Source organism: Vidua macroura, chromosome 3, assembly GCF_024509145.1.
Source record: "Vidua macroura isolate BioBank_ID:100142 chromosome 3, ASM2450914v1, whole genome shotgun sequence".
Lineage (NCBI taxonomy): Eukaryota > Metazoa > Chordata > Aves > Passeriformes > Viduidae > Vidua > Vidua macroura.
In genome coordinates this window covers 70,912,773-70,930,589 of record NC_071573.1, presented here as the reverse complement: position 1 = coordinate 70,930,589, position 17,817 = coordinate 70,912,773, and the positions used below count along the sequence as shown (strand labels likewise).

Sequence of the window (17,817 nt, the reverse complement as noted above, 5' to 3'; positions counted from 1 at the left end):
AGATTTGTATTTGGAGTTGATTTTTATTGTTGTGGATGGAAGATGATCAATAGGAATATGTAATCAAGTTGTATGTGCTTTTCATCTCCTGAGACTCATCTTGTAAATGAGACGATGAATCTCACAGGATTTATCCTGGAGAGAAAAAAACGAAATAGAATAATTTAGAATAACTGCTCGGATTTCCTCTCACTAAAAGCTATGGGAAAGCTACCAAGGACTGGGAGACAAAATTACATATTTCTTTAAGATTATAAAAGACATCACGGCTCATATTTTGACATACTTTTCCCATTATCTTTCAAACAATTTTGTCAAGAGCACTGTACTTCTTAATGTACTTAGATATTGAATATTTTAGGACCATGCATTTTCTCTACCAGTTAATTAGCTAAGCTTCCAAAGTACTTGCTACTTGGGGTACTGTACCTTTGCTGAAAGCCAGCCTTCCAGATGATAGAAATAAGAACAGTAAGTCCCAAAGGAAATCATTTTTATGATAAAGAGTCCTAATGTGCCCCAGTAAAGGTGAGGATTGATTGTTATGGCCTATTGTTACTATAATTAGAAGTCAAACACCAATTAGCAGTTCCATTAATAAGATTAATCTCCACAATATCTGCAGCTGAGACCCAGGGCTTGTGTGCAATAAGCCAGTGTGAATTTAAAGTGCAACAGCTACACTGTACTAAAACTTCCAGACTGAATTCTTACATCACACAAAAGAGAACACCTCTGCTTTCTTTGAATTTTGAGTTCCTACATACCCTATTGATCTTACTACATTTTTCTAATTTAATACTTTTTATTTTGTTTAAACACGTTCTACCACAATTTAGCAGTCATTGATGGCGATAGGTGCAATGGAGCATGAGGTCTCCCAAACTTTGGTTCACAGCCACTCCCTCTGCATTGCACCAGGTCAAGGTAAATTTAATTTAGTTTCCATTACTAGTAAACCCAGAAAAGTAGTAGTAGGAAAAAAAAAACCCAACTTCTTACAAATATGAAAGTACTCCTCACATGATAGAAATCCATTGTAGAGTTAGGAATCATTTTTTTACTTGAAAATATGAAGGTAAGAAACAGTCAAATCCAATCTCTGAAGTTAACACCCTATGCAGTTCAGAGTACAGAAATTGAAAGAAGGGCAAGATCTGAAATGAGGTGAAGAGTCACCCACTTGTGCTCTTTGTATTTTTGTAGGTACCGAAATCATCACTTGTATGGTCTTTCTTTGGTTTTATTTTATTTGTGTTTTATCTTTTACAGTAACTCACAAAGAGAATTTGTCCACAGATATACCTACACCATGCAAGGTAAAAAGAAGGCTTTTGTAAAATTTAATAGCAAGCAGGTCAAATCAACCTCTAAGTGTCATTTACTTTAGCAATACAATAAACCTCACCACCTTCACCAAAATTTACTCATGTTTCCCATGGCTAATTAGCCAGGAGGCTTTGTAATGGATTTGCTTTTTCCTTTCTTTCTTTTAAACAGGGACTATCTAATTTCTTTCCATAGATAAACAAATGTAGATTAATGTGGAGACACATTACAGTTAGAAAGCATTTAAACAACTATTTAAATTTACAAATATCTTTAAACTTGTCTACAGTAGAAAGAATCTGCTGACAAAATTTCATAGGTGAGCTGAGCAAGTGAAGATACAGCTTACACTGTAAAAGACCTGCTTTCTCAGGGAGCATTGACCTGTTCCTAAAGCAGAAGGCAGCCCTTTGCTACTGGAACCATCTACTCTGACTGGAGATGTGAGTCACCCGAGCATTAGCATCTCTCAGCTGTTTGGCTGCATTCACAAGAGCAGGACAGAAGCTACTTGCCAATAACTGGAGCTCTCAGGGAATGCAGAGCCAAAGGTGCATATCCTCATACAGTATTTATTCTGTTTTTCACTCAACATGGAACATCTTTTACATCTTCTCAATTTCCAGAGGTGTGCTCACACCTCATATACTGTTATGCTAAATCCATAAAGCAGAGTATTGCCATTTCAGATCCTTCTCACCCATAAAATCCTAGTCCTACAGCAGTCCAGACCACTGGCATAAGTAAAGTCAACCAACCAATGTTCATTTGTGCATATTTTTGCAGACTTGCATACTATAGTTAGCATATTACCTCTGAGCTTTTGACTACACTAGTCCATATTTATCTTTGCAGACTGGAGTTGTCCAAGGACCATCATTTACATAAGGTTTAATTCCCTGGAGGCAGCCTGAGTGCTCCTCATGCTTACAGAGATTAAAGACTGCTCTAACAAGCATAGCACCACCTCTGTTATGGCAGCCATGTCATGGGTTTTGGAGAAGAACGGATAAAGCTGCAGATGGTGGGCTGTCACCTGTGAGAAATGGAAGAAATTCTCAGTGTCCCCATTAATACACAGCAATTTCACAGCAATTTGTCCCTAATACACAGCGGTATATCCCCAAGACAGACAAGACCTTTACGCTTGTGTTCTTAAAGCAGTCACCATTTCTAAATCTAAAAATCTTGGGATGGAAAGTTCTTTGGATACTTCAGCTAACAAATGACCATAAAGACACCTAACAGGCTAAATTATGCCAACATCAGTGTAGCCTCCTGTGAGCTTCACAGTCATGAATGCACACCAGCAACACTATCAGACACAGAGCCGAGGCTACAGGCTGGGGTTAGAATGCTCACTCATCTGTTTAAAACACATTTTGGTTATCACCTTGTGAAGAAGACTTTGTTCTTGAAAGACCTGACCTTCATGAAGAAAGCTAGATGAGTCTGACCTCACTGCTGACTCCGCTTTCAGAAGGAGGTGGGTCTACAGACCTCCTGATATCCCTTCCAACTTGAATTATCTGGTTAACCCTAAAGGAGGTTAATGGAAGGTCAAACTTTCTTTGAAGATGGCATAAAGCTCTTTGGAATACAGGAAAGGAAATTATGTTAAGGCAAAGCTTTATTTTCATATCTAGCAAGAAGCTGGGAGAAACCTAGAGAGAACTGCAGAGTGACAGAACAGTATGTCCTCTGTCCTTGCAGTCCTTAGAAAGACACCTACCCCCTCTGACTTCTTTGCAATCAAAGAAACATTCAGAGAAAAAGAAACCTAAGGGCAAATGAATCCTCTGGTTAAGATCTGGATTTAAGTTTTAAGTGTTCCTTAAAGTAGGTTAGAACAAGATCACTGTGATATGGCTACAATGACAAAGAGCATGTGAAATCACTCTGTGACCCCTGTGTGTGTGTGCACCTCCAAAATAAGGGTACTTAGTATTGGAACATGGCAAGAAAAAGACCCACCACCATAACAAGGAGTTGGCATCTGCTGCCAACTGACTCTGAAATTGGGCTTTCCTTGGAAGAAGCATCAATGCTGTGCCAAAATAATTATTAAAACACTAAGGAAAAGGAGTCTGTGTTCATGATTCCTGTCTCTACAGTATTGCCACCACTCTTCCATGCAGCAGGAAGTATTCTTATTCAGAGACAAGTTTATCCAGTGAGTACTTTCTTGTAGTAAAGCACGCTCAGCTTGCAAAGCGATGAATTCCTGGAGCTGTAAAGGTCAGCTGCATCATCCTGAGGAAGATGATGCAAGAGTCCTGTATTGATAGTCCAAATCCAGTAATCTGCTGGATTTACCAGGTTTTAGTACAGAACTGAAATAGTACTGTCTATATTCCAATTTCAATATTCCATATTGATTAAAAGGTTTTTGCTTGTCAATGACCATAGGATGCACCAGTGTGAATGCCCAGACAGATTTGACTGAAAAAAGGATTGTTTTAAACCTCTGACAAGCATCCAAGGAAATCTGCAGAGCTGACTCAATGGATGTAAATACTAGAGGGTATTTTTAAAATTGGCACTAATAGGGGAAAAAAAGACAAAAGAAAAATGGCACAACAGAGAGAAGAAAATAACTTGCTGTGCTAGAGCCAAGGATACTGAGGGCTAAAGAGATGGCCCAAGTTGGTTCTTTGGTGTCACTTGCATTTTAAGCTGCACTACAGAGGCTATGTCAGGCATTCATTACTCAATATAAAGCCAAGGAGATCCCTCAGTCCCCAGGCAGTAGTGTCTGGCAGTGTCAGACGTGAACAGAAAAAGATACGCCTTTGGGTACTTTGAGAAAGGACCCAAGCCAGTCTTGGTATCTTCAACTGTGAGAATGTAGCTCCACCATGAAGCATAAAGCTGTCAGTGTTTAGAAACCACATAGGATCCTGGAGTTTCAATTACAAACCACACTTCCAGCAGCAAAGTAAAATAACAGCAAGCTGCATACTTCACTATCCAAGTGAGCTTTGCTCTGAGAGAAGGCAATGCAGTGTCAGACTCTAGTATAATCACCAGTTAGGAAATGGATCTCAAAGCCCTCATGAAGCTCTAGCCTCCTGTGTCACATCTGAGGTACTCTCTGATACTATTAGCATGATAAATTATTGTTAATTCGATTCTGCCTAAACCCAAATGCGAGTTCTGCTTTCTCTTTAGCACAGGAGTAAGGACCTTCAAGGGAATATGGGATGCATGCTTTGCTTGAGCACAGGCAATGACATCAACTCTTGCATGATACTGTTTGCATACTCTGTAGTGAGCACAACAATTGATCCTTATATTTGCAATGCTTCTGTAGCCAAGGAAATATTTTCTTTAATGCTAAGAGACCAGCAGAAATTTTTAATTTAGAAAATCTGTCCAGCAGCTGAAATTGAGCTGTTTATCATGCTGCTACTTCTCTTCATCCTCTTTTGGGATCACTGGTGCTGAGCTGGAAATAAGAGCCAGGTTCTTTTCCTCGCCAATAGGAATGAAGTCAGGTTGCTGCCAACACGATAGGGAGGTGGCTGAACAGCGTAAAGCATGCCAGGCAGGCTTTTATAACACTTCCTCCCTTATCTTCAGCATGGCTCATAAGGCAACCAGCAGTTACTATGATACCCTTGCACACAATGACCCCCATGGCCCCAGATTAATGCAAGCAGATCACGACTCTTGGAAATTATGAAGTGCTAAAGCTGAAGGCAATGCTGGCCAGAGGCAGCACCATTTAACTACACTAGTCCTTCTCCTGTAACTACCTAAACTGTAATCCTCATTATTCTGGAAAAGATTGTTCTCTGGTAGCAGGCATTGATTTTGTTCCATTGTGTACCAGTGAAAAAGAGATGCCAGCTAGGAAGCTAGATTATCTATTTTTATACATTTAGGTCAATTGTCCGTTGAATTGACATACCTAGAGAACAAGAGAATAGGATAATTTTTTTTCCTATTCCAAATTCAGCTCTCAGTATCTTTCTGTTTTAATTTTAGTTTTTATATTGCTGTATTATGATTTAAGAATATGAAATAGTGAGAAGAGGTTATGCAGAATGTGCCAAATTTCAGGATGAAAAAGTCCACCATGTTTTTTTGTGTTTTTTAAAGTTAAATGGTTTGTCACAGTGTTACATCCTCCTGGTCTCAGACTGTACATTTAGTGTAGTACCAGTTACAGAGGACTGACGTAACCTGGCTATCTACTGCAGGACTGAATACTTAAATACAGCACAAGAGCTGGTTCCAACACAAACACTGGGAAAAGAAAGACTGGGCTGGTGCAGTTGCTGACAAGTACTGGAACAACTTAGCTCATGCTCAGATTTCAGAAATGCAATTAATTCATCACTACTAAGTATCCTAAAATCAAGTCAGCCATATCCCAGCTAATAGTCCACAATATAATGTTCACAGCACATAAGTATCAGGCAGTGAAGATGCTCATTACAGTGCCAGAAATAATATTTCCAGCAAAACATTATATATAAAGATGAAGTAATTATATGGCATGGCAACAAAAAGAGCTGTATAGATTACAGCTCAGCTGAAAATCTGTGAGAATCTATTTCCAAAAAATACTATCCAAAGCTGAAGACATATAAGCAATAAAGGATTAAGCATATTTCTTCACTTCATATCACTGAGGGATATACTTTGCCTTTGATATGTATGTCAAATATACACAAACAATATATAATTACATTGCAACCAAGACAGCAGACAAAAATGCACTAATGGAAAACAACATCCTTTTGTTCGTCTTCAGGAGAGGGCAGTTTGTAAAACACTGCTTGTAATACATGTTAAAAATATCACAAAAACCCTTTAAGATCACAATTTTACAAGCTGCCTATTCTATTAGCTATATACAATGGAGAAATGGAAATCAGAAATTAGACTCATATTTAAATAAGTGTAGTTGGAAAAGTACCTTAAATAAATAAAGAACTCCAAAGCCCACAGCAACTTCAGTAGAGGGCAAGAACTGACCATTATGACACAAAATGAAAAAATGCAGTGGCATATTTGCTTGTATTTACACCATGCTGCAGGACCTAAATTGTCATTGAAAATCCATTCAAATTAACAACTCCACAGTCATCACTTTTGCGGACAGTAATGAACCTTAAGTGAACCTGTGTGGGCGTATTCAAAATTGCTTTGTTTTTGGCATACCTTTGTAACTCTGAACTAGATATTATAATGGCTATTGACTTGTTCAAACTTAGATTATTAGGCTAGATTTTCAGCTGGTTGAACTGGCATCATTCCAACGATGTCCATTTACACCAAATGGCTCATTATTAATTCAAGGTCTTATTTGCTCCTTAATGAATACTTCCACTAGTCACCTTCCCAACGGCAGCTTTAAATGCTCAAACTTTACCTCCATGGTCAGAATCATCATACTCAAGAACTTAGTTACAAAAAAAAAAGCTTTTTCTCTCCTTTTGTGAGGCATACTTAAGGTAAACTTTTTAATCATTTACAAAACAAACTAAAATACCTCCTGTGCTATAATTAACTAGCTAGAATTATGCTTTCATACAGCATCATTTGCATATAAATATAAAAATTTTACAACCCTAAGGGGACATTACAGATGAAACAAAATAAGAATGGAATTAAACAGCTAAAGGGACAACACAGCTCTCCATAACAAGCCTGCTTTACAGCCTTGTCCTTTTTCTTACTTATTGTTATTTCTGCCTGTACTAAGTCATATATATTTTCCTTGTCTACTATTTTAAGATACTATGTAGATTTTTAAATTTTTATTTGTTTGGTCTTTCCAGCTCTATGATACTACCTCTGCATTTTGAAACAAATCAGGATGCAAACATGTCACTAAGTTTGTGCATCTTCCTTTAGTGTATTACAGAGGTCAGAAACACAATTAACAACATATACAACAGTTTTGTTTCCTCAACCAAGCAACACACGAATTTTCAAAAGTATTTTAAAATTTCAAATTTTACAATTTTTCAACAGATCTCATTACTTACTTCACTATTGAATACTTCACTATTAAATATACAAAGGACAGCAACCACTGATTTTCATTACTGTTGTTCTAGTATTAAGAAATTAAGTTTAAAAGCTTAAAAAATATTTAGGAACTCAATGAAACTGAAATATCTCAGTGAGAGCCTAAGGAACCATAGTGGTAGGCTCAGTAAATCTGCTGTGACATGTGGGAGGTAAAAACTTGATTCTACACTGCTGCTGCATGGGAAAACACCCTCCTTCCAAACAGGCTGTACAAAAACTTCTGTGCTCAGTGAGACCAACTGGTGTCCCACAAGGCTGGCATCTCACTTAGAAATTTCTAGTAAACAGGTGTATCTAAATAACACTGGAGGAAATAAAAATGAAAATACACTATTTAAAAATCTTTTCCAGCATTGTTTTTTTTTTTTATTCTGAGCACCTCTTAATGTAAACTTTCAACTAACTATCTTGACCCAAATGTTTTCAATTTGGTTGTGCCCCAAACCCACAATTAAGATACAATAAGAGTTATACAAAGAGTAGAAAATGGTAATGGTTTTCACTGTGGAAAGTTTACAATAAACCTGAGGAACAAAGCTTTGTGATTAGGTAAGTATTGATTTTCCTTAACGGGTGAACAGGCCACTTAGGATGCTTTGATACCACCAAGAAATTGCCCATCAAATATATCTCAGCATATCATACTACATACCTGGAATAAATTCCGCTGACCATGTCATGCTGGAAAGAGAGCTCTGCTGTGCTGGGTCCAGCAGCTTTGGAAATAAGCAGTACGACCAAACCTCGCATCTGTAAATTGTTTCGGCTATCATACACAAAACCCCTAAAACAGAAGAAGAAATGAAAAGGAGACATATTTTCACAATCCATGTTCACTGGTTGCACCAAAGTGGAAAAAAAAGACTTAGACCTCAGGCTGCCATCCATTCATCATGTCTTTAATATTCATGTTAGCAGGGAAATACGTTCAATTATGAATCATGATCTTTTGTCATCCTTTACCTGACACTTACAATGAAATCCTACTATTGCAGAGAAAAACAAGTATTTAGGATTGAATTAAATCTTCATTATTTTCAAGGAGCAGCATGTCTCTTGCATTTCACGTCATGCACAAGTCAGATGTACCCAGTGAGCCTGGCAGCTCAGAATACAACATGCTCACAGCAACCCTGACCAGAACAAAATAAACAGCAGTAGAAGGGAGATTCTATATAACTTGCCAAAGCAGAATTTTTTTTTTAGTTCAGCCCCTCAGTACTTCCCAGCCACTCAAACCCATGAAAGATTGCACTGCTCAGATCTCTGCTCAAGGGCACACACACTGTGGTGATACGGGATGCACCTTTATTTTTTTACTGGCTACAGGTACTGAAGGATTTTAAGGAAGAGGGGGACAGCTGCTTGCCTTCAGCATGCTGTGAATCTGTAACCTGCATATTTCTATTCTCAAAAATATATAATTTGTTTCTTACCATGCTCCAATATACAGTTAACAGAATAGGTAGTTAGGCAGCCAAGGTAGTTATACACTTAAAACGCTATAGATTTCCAAAGTCAGAGCCACAATGAACATTAAGCTACCCAGGAAAAAGACAGAAAATACATATAATGAATTATACATAGTGTGTATGCATCCTTTGCACAGAATTCATAATTGTTTGTGGTGGTGTCAGTACTTCTCTGGCTTGAACTTCAGCTGACCACATTACTCACAACCACAGAAGTTATACAGATGATGCAACTGAATTAAAATATATTTCCTCAAGACTATTTAAAACTCCATCATTTTTAAAGAAAAGTGGTTTTAGGAAAAAAAATTACTTTTTTTTCCACATATGTATGTGGTAAAGTCAGAGTGTATTATTAAAAGCAGAGATATAGTGAGAAATTAATAACACTTTAATAAAATAGCAAATTATAGTGATACCCTGAACAATCAGAACACCTTGCTTTTTCATGCCCAGTGCTCTACAGCTTGTCAAGTGATAGGACGATACAAAAGTAGACATAAAAAGTGTTCATCACAGGAACATGGAGCACTCTGGCCTTTAAATTAACCACTGCCTAGACAGACACTAGAAGTGAAGCACTTTTACTTGATTCAGACGAGGTGGGGAACAGAAGAAGAAAATTACCTGTGTTGAAAATACTCAGTCTGTAGCAATAGCAAAAGCAAGTGTTATGGGCTGTTCAGGGAGTTTCCAACACCACTAGCAATTAATACCTTACATTCTTAGCAGGAAACTGTTAATGAAAAGTGCAGCTCGGGGTGAGGGGAAGAACAGAACACAAAAATCAAGTAATAAGGAGCAATATGTCTATCATTGCTACACCTAATCATACAGCCTCTATGTTTGGATGTAACTTTAGACAGGATTTTCTGTGAATTACCAACCAGTAGTCAAAGTTTAACTCCATTTTCAAAACATGTAGTGTTACTGACTTGTAACATATCCACACTAAAGCAAACCGCATTAGACTTGAAACAAATAAAGCCTCCGGTGATCACCCTTTAGACACTAGAAACTACTGCAGCTACTTGACATGGCTTCAGGGGTCACATTCACATTCTGAATTAAGCTCCCCAGAGATACCCTGCACAAGTAACAGCAACACAAAAGTCTTCCAGATGGTGCAATTAGTCTTGATGGGTATGTGGCAGGAGACAGGTGCCTCCAGGGAAAAAAGTGAACTAAAAGCAACCCAAGTGAAATTGCGAACACAGAAAAAGATACATCAAGCTGACAGCCTTTTGGAAAACCTCTGCTGAACAACAAAAGTGCATGCATAGGGTACCCAAAAAACCCCCTCAATCATTAGCACAATTTTGCTTCCTCTTAAGTTTACAGGCTGGGTATCTGCAAATGACATACTTCATCCCCGGGGGCTGTCTACCAGAAAAAGGTAGGAAAGTCAAACACCTCTAGGATTCCGTTTTGGAATTCAGAATTTGAGGGAGGGAAAGGCATTTACTCTAGATATTATCCGTGTGACAGAGTAACCCAGTTGAAAACTGGCAGATTCACAGTTTTAAATACAGCACAGCGTTCACAAAAAATTTCCATCCTACAGCACAAGGGAGAAGCGCCTGGCTCCGACACATGCGCGGTGTGACACTGCACACGCACAGAGACTCACACCGCCCACTCAGGCAGTGACACCGGCTAATAGCTAATGTGCTGCAAATTACACCTCCTACTACCAGGGTCCGTCTGCTGCACAGAATAAATCAAGCAAACGTTTCACTTAGGATGGCTTTGTGTGTTGCTCCACACGTGCAGCTATTTCAGTAGAATTGTAACCTCCAATAACTGTCAGGTTTAATTCCATCGGTAATTTACACTTTTCTTAAAACACAAGTCCGCTATTCATTGCAAGCGTCATTTGTATTTAAATACCATAAAGCTTTTTAAATTATTTCCATGAGACAAAACCACGTTCCTAGCACTTTTTTTTTCATTATATTAAACTGCGAATTTAAACAATAGAGAGGAAACATGGCAACTGTAACAGTTACCGTGAGGAAGAGCTGGACATATGGGCAATTTCATGGTATTAAAAGGCAGCAAAAAAAGAAAAAAAAAACAAAAAAAAAAAAACCAAAAACCCTGCACAGGCAACTGTAAAGTCAACTGACTCTGCAGCTGGGCGTAGCAGAAGAGACCCATATTCATGGCTACTAGTGCTAATTCAAATTTAATTATGAAGAATGCAGAACAAATTTCCCAACAAAACTGAAGTGCTAAGGTATTTTGGGAGGGACAAAAGGGTATTTTTTAATGTTTAGCTAAACGTTGTTAGTATTCCCCAAAAGTTCTGCTCATGACCCAAGCAAGCAGGAGCTGGTGGGGCTTGCAGCCCTTTCATCAGTTACCGCACAGGAGCCCCTCCACCCCCACCCAGGCGGCCACAGGACTGCTGGCAAGGGCTGAAGTGGACAGATCACTGTTCTCCTCACCTCGTCTGGTGATTTTTACCCTTCCTTTCCATGCATTCTATTGAAGGTGTCCCACTGACAAGATCAATCGTTTTGTTTCAGGCCATACACAAGCCCCTTGTAGTTAACAAGGGGAAGGAAAACAGAGAGGAATTCCATTCCCCTACCTTCCCAGTTCAGCTGTCAAACAAAAGGAGGGGGGAAAAAATGATCTGTCCACACAGCTCTAATAAAAAGCAGCTGGGAAAGTCTATAACACAACCAAAATCAATTATACTGATGAAGATGATTTATAAGCACAGGATAGTCTCATTGAAGGCCCAGGCTAGTTTTAGGCTGAATTACAAACTATTCTGAAAAAGAAACCCCTCAATTCAAACTGACAATCCCAGATGTGACAATAAAAACAGTTTTCAGTCTGTAACCTCTCAGGAAAGTACCTTCCATTTTGCTCAATATAGAAGGGTTATCAGGATGCACTTATAGCTACAGGTGCAGGTACCTTTTAAAAATAACACAACCCATTTTGTCACAATTAATTATAATAGACAATTCTATAGCTATCACTAGAGGTAAGGCATGGAGCTACTTGGCAAGATTCTTGGCTTCCTTATTAGAAATGCAAGAAATACCAGCCTCAGGGCTTTTATCCAATTTGCTATATTAATGACTTGTCAGAAGTAAATAAGAGAAAACTCTCTGACATACTCCTTTTTCAAATGAATGTTAAACCACTGTATTATTGATGTGCATATCTGAATCGTAGAATTCACCATCTGACCATATGATCACACTCAACCATGCATGTATTTAAATACTGAGAACATTCAAAGTTATACATTTGGTATATGCTAACAGCAATCTATAGCAACTTGTTTTCACCTGCTACTCAAGTTTCAAGTATTTATTAAACATACTTCTGCATATCTCTCCAGAGCACATCAAAAACCCTGGCCCATTCCAACTTCCACAGCCAGATCTGTAGAAGAGAATCAGCCTTGTCATGACATTTGCTTTGAGCATGATTCAGAAGGGGAGAGGAGACAAACTCACTTGACATGGAGAGAACAGAATTAAAAAATGGGATTAAAATTAAATACACAGCTAACAGGAAATTACAGAAGGGGGGATGCTCTGCCATCTCAACTCAAAAGCCCACTAGAGGCTGCAGATGAGAATGTGTGTTTTGGAAACTTATTCTTGGGTTTGGACAAATAAACATTTCTTTGCATAGGGAAAATGAATATTGAGGTATGGAGAATTTCCTTACCTGAAAAACAGTCTTGTGAAAAATGGGATGGGGCTCATCACCATTTTGTAAGTGCTTGGTAATTAAAGGGTTTACCTTTAAGGTAAGGGCAGATTTGTGCAGTGAGTCATGCCAGGCTTGGAGGAATTGACGTTCCTGTCCCACTTTGCAGGAATATGCTCTTAGACCAGGTTACAAGGGAGCCTTTAACAGCTCCCCTGCTCCACCTGCGTCTGAGAAATAAGGGGTCTCACCCCATTAGCTTTGTGAAGCTAGTCACAAAGAAAGACAAGATTTCACAGACCACCAAACAAAACTCAGGTGTGAAGCTGTCTCTGCACTAGCTTTTCATCCAAAGGCAAAAAAAATTAAAAGGTAATTTAGAAGTGTGGCTTTCACTTATGACACAAGGAAACCTTTTACTAACTTCAAAGGTTATGTGGTGTGATGCTTGGAGAGTTAAAGGTAAGCCAAAACAATAACTTAGTCATGTGAAAACAAGAATGGTTGTGGTCCTGTGAGGAAGTACTTGCCTGAAATTGATGGGCAAACAGCTACACATCTACAGGCACTACAGCTACACATCTACAGAGTCACTGAAAAACTAATACAGAAAATATTGTATCTATGCTTTCACTTGGCTACTCTTAGACTTAGGAATACTTGGGAATGAATTGCAACCAAAGTCTTCAGTAAAAAAACAGGCCTCAAAATGCTCAGTTTCATAACAGCTGCAGCATTTTTTGGGATGCAAAGAACTGTATAAATTTGTGTACCTTTTCTTCCATTTAAGAAGCCTCAGACACCTACTCTGCTGGAGAGAGTGACTAAAGATCATTTAAAATACAGCTTGTACAAAATTCAGGCGTTCAAGAGTCCCAGAAATCCACATAAGAGCGTGTCTTTAAAATATTATATATATTTTTCACAAACTGAACAGAAACATAACAAAGGTGGTCTTTGTTGCTTTATCTTGGAAGAAGATTGCGACAGCGTAGATTCTAGAACAGAAAGCTCCTACAGGAAAACTCCTAGGGTCCTTTACAACTGAAATGACTCCAACTGCTCAATTTTCATGGGGTATTGCTTACAAGGAGAAATATTTCTTAAATAATAGAGAAAATTCCATCCAAAGTTTCATCACACTATTGTTTATTAAATGTGATCTTCACAGGACCAGGAGCATGGAAAAGTGCAGTTCCAGGTAGGAGGCACACAGAATTTGGTGTTAATTGCATCATTCACAGAAGTAATTTATCACAAGATAAAGTCTTGCACATAGCTTTTTCAAGAATCTCAAGGAAAAGCCAAAGCACCCTTTAAGATTGGAAGAGAGACTGATTTCTTTCTGGAGCTGCTATATGCACTCAGTTCTTCAGGCTTGAGTAACTATCCCAAATATTGCACTACTTTCAAGAAAAAAATTCCAACAGCTTCTAAAACACAATGATGATCATAAAAGATGGAGCCTTCCAGGAAACTATAAAAGGCAGAAGGTTAAATAAAATTGTGGAGATTCAAATAGGCAAGATCCCACAAAGCCCAAATCTTATTCTTAAGTTTAAGAAACTACAGGCTTTTGATCAGGCACAAAAAAAAAAAAAAAAAAAAAAAAAAATTCAGATACTTGGCCATGGTAACTTGGAGTTAATTGTAACTGAGCACTTGTAGCTCCTAGAAATCAATACAGGCTTCGAATTCTTGAAATAAAAAACCACAAAGTTTTCCCTGGAGTCTGCAGAACCCTATTTAGACACTTGTATTAGTCTACCATTGAGTGCTGCTAGGTATATTTGATTTCCCAAAAAGGCAGAGGTTCTTCGAATCATTCCCCCATGAAGATCAGCTACATACATGCATATTATTTACAGGGGTTTTGATATACTTATTTCCTTTAGGGTAGGATATTCCTCAGGATCAATGGGATGAGTTACTTTTAAAAACAAAACCAATAAACAAACAAACAAGCCCAACTAAAAAAACCACACCAAACAAAAAAAGCCCAAAAACCAACAAACAAAAAAACCCAACAAAAACAAAAAAGCCCACACTTAACTCCCATTTTTCTGCAAAACTTATGACCAGATGAAGACAAAGAGGAAAAATATTTGCTTGGTGAGAAGAAGAGAACCAAATGCACAGGAACAGTTTGTCACTTAAGTGTGAAAAAGGATGTTTTGAGTTGCATGGTCATCTAAGGGCTGAAAAATACCTACTATGGACACTGCAAATCTGCACTGCAAAAATAAAATGCAGCTATAATCAGACATTTGTCTCAAAGACATTGATTATTCAGTAAAAAAAATTACTTACTACTGTTATTATTTTAAGTAATTCTATCCTCCACCCTTGAGATTCTGAGAGTGGTAGAGGCAGGGCAAAAAGGACCACTTGAAGAATGACAATATAGGCACCACACAGGAAACAAACCACCAAAATGTATTTTTAAACCAACTGCCAGTCTCCGCTGTTTTTCCTGGTCAGGGACTTGATTTGAAATGTGATGTGGATAGCAGGCCAGCTAACATCAAAAAATGCAGTTAGTATCTGAGTGCAATTACTTTGACCAGGAGTAGCTTGCAGGACTGGCACCCTTATTTTTCTAACCACAAATACTTAGACAGAAGCCTGAATTTTGTGTGTCTGATTTCTCCATCAATATTTGCTCTATTTAAACTTTGTGGGAGGTCTAACACCCCACTGCCAACCAGTATCAACAGGTGGACTCAAGCACAAGACTACTTTTCTGGGAACAGGCTCTCTCAGATGCAGGAATAATCTGCTAAGTGAAAGGAATAAAAATATTTTGGAAGAGTTCAGTGAATGACAGAAAGATGATTGGCTTCAGAAGGCTAATGAATTCAGACACCTCTGGAGGTTCAGTGTCACTTCAGCAATATTCAGCAATTGTAGAGCCTGTCATAAAAATGTATTTTGCACTAAATAAACTTTACTAGGAAAATGTAACAATGAAATAGGTCAAGTCTGGGCCATTATCTCAGACTGAAAATGCTCACAGCTTGTTTTACAAATGGATGAAATATAAAAAGGCAAAAATGTTAGGCTATGTACTGCCATGACGGAATGATATAAAAAAGTTCTTTTAACCTTCCATACTGACTAAGATTTCTAGATAACAACTTAACTGATTTTCAGCATTCAGATGAATTAATTACAAATATTTCTTCCCTAAAAACACTGAAGGCTCTTTACTAGGAGTGAGAAAGAGGTTCCAAATTTTGTGCTTCAATAGATTGCTCTCCCTTCAAGTAGCTCAAGCCAAATACATGCCAAGAATGTCATAAACAAAAAGCTTTCTTCCAGGTAGAAATAGAAATTAGGTGGTTGAAACCCAACCAACAGCTTTACTCGAAATGCAGCACCTCTACACTGTCACTACCTAGTAGAGTTAGGCAGAGTTAGAGTGGTTATATATAGCAGAAGACTTTTGTAACCCTCTGCTTACAAAGCGGGGGGGGAAAAGTGGGGAGAAAAACCACCTTAAAACATAGCGGATGATTAGCACAAGGGGCAAGGCAGCAATATGAACATACAGACTCAAATGCCAAAAAAAAAAAAAACAACCACTCCCAGACTCTATGACAAATGTATATACTTCTAAATACTATTCCTAAGGGTTTTTCAATAGTTCAAGTAATCCAAGCAAACTTTAAAAAAAAAAACAATTTCAAGCGAAGAGTGGAGACCACAGACACGCTTAGTCTGAACTCTTAACAGTGTTATCTGCATTTGCTGTTTTTCTCTAGGTTTCTGATTCTAGAGAGTAATTTTTTTTCAGTGAGACCCAAGTGACCAACTCTGATACTTGAGATGAATCTGGGTTTTTACTTAGTTTAAGGAGTATTTTCAATGTGACCTCCACCCAAATTCCATATTTGTCACTCCACTGTGTCAATATCACAATTGGGCTTGTTCATCTGAACTAAAACTCCTCCTTTTACAAAGATCAACCTAAACCCAACAAGTATCTGTCACCTTTTTGTGGATGATTGCTAAGCATCAAATAAGCTCATGAAGTTACCAGCAGCATGCTTTAAATTTCTCAAATCTTGAAAGAAGATACAAAGTAAAAATACTGGAAGTATTTTACAGCAAAACAATTGTTAGGAAATATAAATAACTGGAAAACTTTAGATATTTTCAATTCTTTTTTTCCTTAGAAAATGCAAGACTTCAGAAGGCCTGAGATTTTAAGCAAACACTTGTGGTTTTGGAAATGCTGGTTTCCATGGCAACCAGTAAGGTCTTCTTTATATAGCATTATAAACAGATGGTAAAGACCAGTCATGTTTGCTTCTTTGCCAACATATCAATAGAACTGCTGTCCTACTCTATCTCTTGTATTAGAGTTATTAAGTAACTTGGGTATTTGAGCAACAAAATCTACAAATCAGACTTGTTTGACTACTATGGGTTTTTTCCATAAACACATGAAGACTCTCAACAGTAAAGTCACTGTAGTCTATATAGGCAGATTTCTTTGGCAAAGCTTTTTATAAATGTTTTCTCAGCACTCGCCACGTAGGGTACATTACTACCACAAATATGAATCTGACAGGGATTACAATAATGAATTGAAACAAGAAATAGAAATCTGACTGTTTACATCCACTGGTACTAAAGTGTACTTCAGAATTGTATTGCATTTGGAATTATTCAGATAAGATATAGTGAACTGTAAACTCATCTTCATTATGTCATAATAAGTAGAGGTTATTCTTGCAGGTGATTTGTAAAAGAAAGAAAATCTCTTTGCATTTAAATCTTTCAGTTATAGCCATGACACACAATACACAAGTGGTTTCTTTTCCACAGATGGTTGGTAGTATCAAGAGAATTTGATTTGGTACAGCATTCAATTTGGTACCTCTCTGGAAAAGTCTGAAGTACCAACTGCTGGCAGTGCAAGCTAATATAGATTTTTGCTACTGAATTCAGCTGATTCCTCCAGTGGTTTAGTTGTTTAATACTTTTTGTGCCAAAAACGAGGGAAAGGTATAAGTAGAACTTGCATCAGGTTTTTTGACTGCATGTCAGGAGCCCAAATCACATATTTCAGATCAAATATCCCCTGTATTCTAACCAGATTAGAAATTATTTTATTATCAAAATAGGATAAAAATATCAGTATTTCTAATCCAACTTCCACTGAAATTCATGCCCTTTCCATGAGGGCTGGCACATAAATTCTCTATTACTTATTTTTGTTAACCACTTTGTGGGAACTTTGTCGTTTGGTGGGGTTTTTTTCACTGAACAGCAGCATCTC

The 17,817-nt window shown here is 37.8% G+C and overlaps 1 protein-coding gene across 3 annotated transcripts in view; it reads right to left on the bottom strand.

Moving 5' to 3' along the window:
- The window catches only part of PDSS2 (decaprenyl diphosphate synthase subunit 2), a 118,072-nt gene that overhangs the window by 64,004 nt on the left and 36,251 nt on the right, over nucleotides 1-17,817 (bottom strand). For 2 of the 3 annotated variants that reach the window (XM_053974354.1, XM_053974355.1), the window contains exon 2: nucleotides 8,030-8,161. The exons of the other annotated variant lie outside the window; for it this stretch is intronic. In XM_053974354.1, the coding sequence (XP_053830329.1) occupies nucleotides 8,030-8,161 (132 nt within the window). The remainder of the gene's footprint in view (nucleotides 1-8,029; nucleotides 8,162-17,817) is intronic. 3 annotated transcript variants of the gene reach the window in all.